General features: G+C 63.5%; 1 protein-coding gene across 1 annotated transcript in view; it reads right to left on the bottom strand.

The window, feature by feature from the left end:
* The window catches only part of ADCY7 (adenylate cyclase 7), a 24,069-nt gene that overhangs the window by 1,845 nt on the left and 18,162 nt on the right, over positions 1-4,062 (bottom strand). Inside the window, exons 17-22 of the mRNA XM_008057019.2 lie at positions 3,762-3,842; positions 2,527-2,720; positions 1,810-1,903; positions 1,496-1,651; positions 759-905; positions 149-253 (exon numbers count right to left, since the gene is read on the bottom strand). Of these exons, the coding sequence (XP_008055210.1) occupies positions 149-253; positions 759-905; positions 1,496-1,651; positions 1,810-1,903; positions 2,527-2,720; positions 3,762-3,842 (777 nt within the window). The remainder of the gene's footprint in view (positions 1-148; positions 254-758; positions 906-1,495; positions 1,652-1,809; positions 1,904-2,526; positions 2,721-3,761; positions 3,843-4,062) is intronic.

Raw genomic sequence — 4,062 nt, 5'->3', positions numbered from 1 at the left:
CCCCCAGGAAGATGCCCTTCCCCCACCACCAAAACTCTTCCCACTGAGCCACACAAGCAGCCTCTCTCCCTCAGGGCAGGGCAAGAAGGTACCCTTCAAGGTGAAGGTCTGAGGTCAGCTGAAGGCCCCCTCTTGTGGGCTTGAGTACCTGGCTCTCATGCCCTGAGGCGACGCTGAGCCCTGCAGCCGCCATGTATGTGCTGCCGATGGTCTTGATCTTCTCCACACCACTGAACTTGGGCTTCAGCAGCAGCTGCAGGACAGAGCCCAGCTGGTCCAGCCTGCACCTGCTTTTCAGGGAGGGTGTGGGGTCCCTCCTCCCCACCTCCTGCAGCTCTTCCCCTGAGCACAGGGGGACACGGCCCTGGGTGCTCCTTCTCCTCCTGTCATCAGCTTTCCTGGACACTCTCTGCCTCTTCCTTCCATCCTGTCTACGTGAGCACACACAGCATCATCTGCAGGAATGTGGTCATCTGTTTCCAGCAGAGAATTAAGCCCGACCTCATCTCCTCAGAAACACGGGTGGGCAGCATGGGTTGAGCTGGAAGTCGGGCTAGTCTACAAGGGCCTTGGCAAGCTGCCCACCACAGAGAAGATGCTCGCAAGATGTGTGCCAATCAAAACCATGAGAAAAGACATACGTATACCTTCTACACGCTGTAACACATGCCTCCCCGAGGGAGCCACATCGGGTTCTAGCCGGGTCTGAGACCTGGGCACCACCCTGCCCCTGCCCCTGCCCAGGCCGCAGGCTATACCTCGTCGAAGTCCGCAATGATCTCATTGAGCAGGCGCAGACACTCCAGTCCTTCTTTGTTGACGTCACACTCCGTGTAGAACACCTTGAAGTCCGGCACAGAGGCAAACATGACACAGACGCAGTCGTAGGACTGATGGTACCAGTCCTGGGGGAAGGGGAGGGCAGAGACGGGATGCGCGGTGAAGGGAGAGCCGAGGGGGCACTGAAGGCTCCGCCCAGCTTTCGGGGGAGGGGCTGGCCATGGGTCCCAGCCTCCACCGCACGCGAGGCTCATGGGGCTGCGAGGGTGACTCCGAGTCAGCCGGCAGCGAGGGTGAGGCTCAGGCTGGGTGTGTCTGTGCACAGCTGGGGGTGAGGACCCCAGAGTAGCAGGCGGCGACTGCCCAGAGGTCAGGGACTATGCACGTCACCGGGCCCCATCTCCCAGCTAGAAAACTCTGTTGCCCTGAACACACCGGAGCCTCGCGACAGCTGCGTGAGGCAAGCAAGCCCCTTTGACAGAGGCGAAGATTGAGGCTCAGGGAGGTGAGGCCTCCGACCACGGTTGCACCTGGACCCAGGTCCCTGACCACAAGCCCGTGTTCTCGTGGCTGCTGCCACGTGTCATCTCCTGGGCACACCGGTGCAGCCGAGACCTGAGAAGCCAAACTCGGAACGCACTTGGGCCCGATACCGTGGCCCCACGGACGGCCTGTGTCCCTGCAGCCCCCAGGTAACAGCCTCCTCCCACCACACCTCGTTCAGCTTATCTCCGATGAAGTGGGCAGCCACGTGCGCCGGCAGCACGTTCTCCAGAAGAAGGCGGTTCACGTTCTCCATGGTTTCGAACTCCTCGTGCTCCTTCTTGAACTTCTTCTTCCACAGACAATCCAAGCGGCAGTAGTAGTCAATCTGCAAACAGTGGGACACAGGGAGCAAGGGTGAGGCCACCCCCCACCGCCCAGGGGGCTGCAGGGCCAGCCCGCCATGGGCCCACCCTGTGCACCTCCCCCTCGGGTGAGCCTGTCCCTCGTGTCAGGTGGGAGGCTCTGGCTGGGGGTCGGCACTACCTGTCTGGCGAGTAGGAGCAGGGTGGCGTAGAAGAGCACCAGGTAGAAGTGGACCATGGTCTTCAGAGCCCTCCAGGGACAGCTGGGGGCGCCGCTGGACGAGACGGGAGGCTGGAGTCACTCCCGCCCCGCCCCACCACATGCACCCACAGGAAGAGGGTGGACAGGTTGCCAAGGAGGGGGTGCCGTGGGAGAGGTGGGCGGCGTCTCCTCTGAGCTCACCCCAGGATGACAAGGGTCAGCCCGCCCTGGGGAGGGCCCAAAGGCACCAGAGCTCGTGGTGAGCCGGGAGAGCGCTAGCTGGAGGAGGGACGTGTGGATTTGCCTCAGGGTCTTGCAGGCGCCAGGAGCAGATGCCGCCCTGGGTCCCCAGGTTTCAGCCTTCCAGTTCAAGGGAAACCAGGCCCTGCCCTCCATCTACTCGGAGCCCAGAGCCCCTAGCCCTTCCATGTCCCAGGCATCACCACCTGCCCGGGGAGAGACCCTTTCTGAAGCCCTGAAGACCCGGGCCCCGCCTCAGAGAGGGCCTGAGCTGGAGCTGAGCTTCCCTCCCAGTCCGCTAGAGACAGGACTTCCCAAGGGCCTGCCAGTGAGTCACAGGCAGCTCTGGGTGCTGGCGCCCCACCACACTGGGTGGCCCAGGGGACTGTGACTGCAGAGGCACCACAGTGGAGGCGGCAGGGGTCGGGGTCTGGCAGTGAGCTGCGCGGGGCCCACCTGAGGGTGCCGTTGGCTGTGGTAAGGTTGCCTGGGCTGCGGCCACAGCAGTCCCACTGCCAGCATGGGTAGAGGCTGAAGAGCACCAGGTAGGCCACCAGGGCCACCGTCAACAGCACCACTTTCGGCTCCAGGCTCATCCGCAGGAAGACGGAGCAGGCCACGAAGCCCAGGACACAGCTGCAGGTGTAGTACTGGGGAGACCGGTGTCACTCAGGGCGACCTGGCCTCCCACCATCGCCTGTCCCTGAGAGGGGCGCCCCGCCCAGGTCACCAAAAGGAGAGGTGACCAAACACGCTGGCTCCCAGAGGCCCTGTCCATGAGGGTAGCCTGGCATGGAGCCACAGCCTCAGCATCGCTCTGGTATCACTGGCCTCCCTTCTCAGCAAGCATCAGGCAGCAACTGACAGTTACGGCGGGATGCTGTGGGTAGGTTCACTTCCGGTGGAAGCGAGTGCAGTAAAGTGCAAGATGTGAGAATGCATGTGTTGTGCATGCAGGCGAGGGCCCAGGCAGCGGTGCACAGGGACCAGCTGCCCATCTCCAGAGCTGCTGGGAGCCTGCCCCTCCCAGCATGTATCCCTGCCCACGTTACTCTCCTGCCCAAGTGCTGTGGCTCCCGCTCCCCAGAATAAAGACCACGTTCTTCGTGGCACTCCTGCCCCCTGAGCTGGCTCAAGCCTGCCTCTGGCTCCCTCTCCCAGTTCTCCCCTGCTCCATGACACACGAGCTGAAACCCATGCTCCTGTCGCATGTCTCTGCTTTGCTCACACCACCCCCTCCCCACCGTCCCAGAGGTACTCCAGGCACACTCCACCTGGTGTTGGCCTGCCTGGGCTCAGCTGGGCTCCACCACCCGCTAGGCAGGTCCGTTCACCTCCCAGGGCTCTGCCCACTCGCGAGTAGAATGGAACAGTGGGCCTGTCAGAAGGGATGGGACCTGGAGACCCCCAGTCCAGCAGACGCTCCACAGCAGCCTGCCCACCCAGACATCTTGGACCCAGCACCAGGACCCAGACCCTCAGCGCTCCCAGGACCAGAGGCTGGCATGGCCCATCTGGGCCCTACTTCCTCCTACAAGAGGCTAGTCTTGGCAAATCCACAGGCCGTCTTCTCAGAGTTTCCGAAGCAGGGGCCTTGAGTGTAGGGAGCTGCGCCCCTGGCAGAAGCGGCCATGTGAGACCCGCAGCACCACGAGAGCCAGGCCTGCCTGGCCGCCCGAGTGGCCACTCACCGGCAGCAGCTCGCAAGCGTTCCTCTCCCTGCTGCTGGTGGCGGGTGGGCTCGTCCCGTTGGCTGGGAAAGGCATCAGCGGCTACAGAGGAGACGTCCTGTTAGGGTTGGCCCTGGGGGTGGGGACAACGGACCCGCCAAAGGCACTGTGCCCGCTCCCCACAGAGGACTCAGAGTGCGAGGGTGTCAGGGAGGGGAGGGGGTAAAGAGGAGTGGGTGGTGGGACAGGGGGCACCAAGGGGGACACTGGGGGGGGTGTCGAGGAGGGGAGTGTGTTGGGTAGGGGGCATGAGAGGGGCATC

The sequence above is a fragment of the Carlito syrichta genome, unplaced genomic scaffold (genome assembly GCF_000164805.1).
Source record: "Carlito syrichta isolate Samal-C Ts95f unplaced genomic scaffold, Tarsius_syrichta-2.0.1 Scaffold302608, whole genome shotgun sequence".
Taxonomy (NCBI): Eukaryota; Metazoa; Chordata; class Mammalia; order Primates; family Tarsiidae; genus Carlito; species Carlito syrichta.
This window is presented reverse-complemented; position numbering and strand designations above follow the sequence as displayed.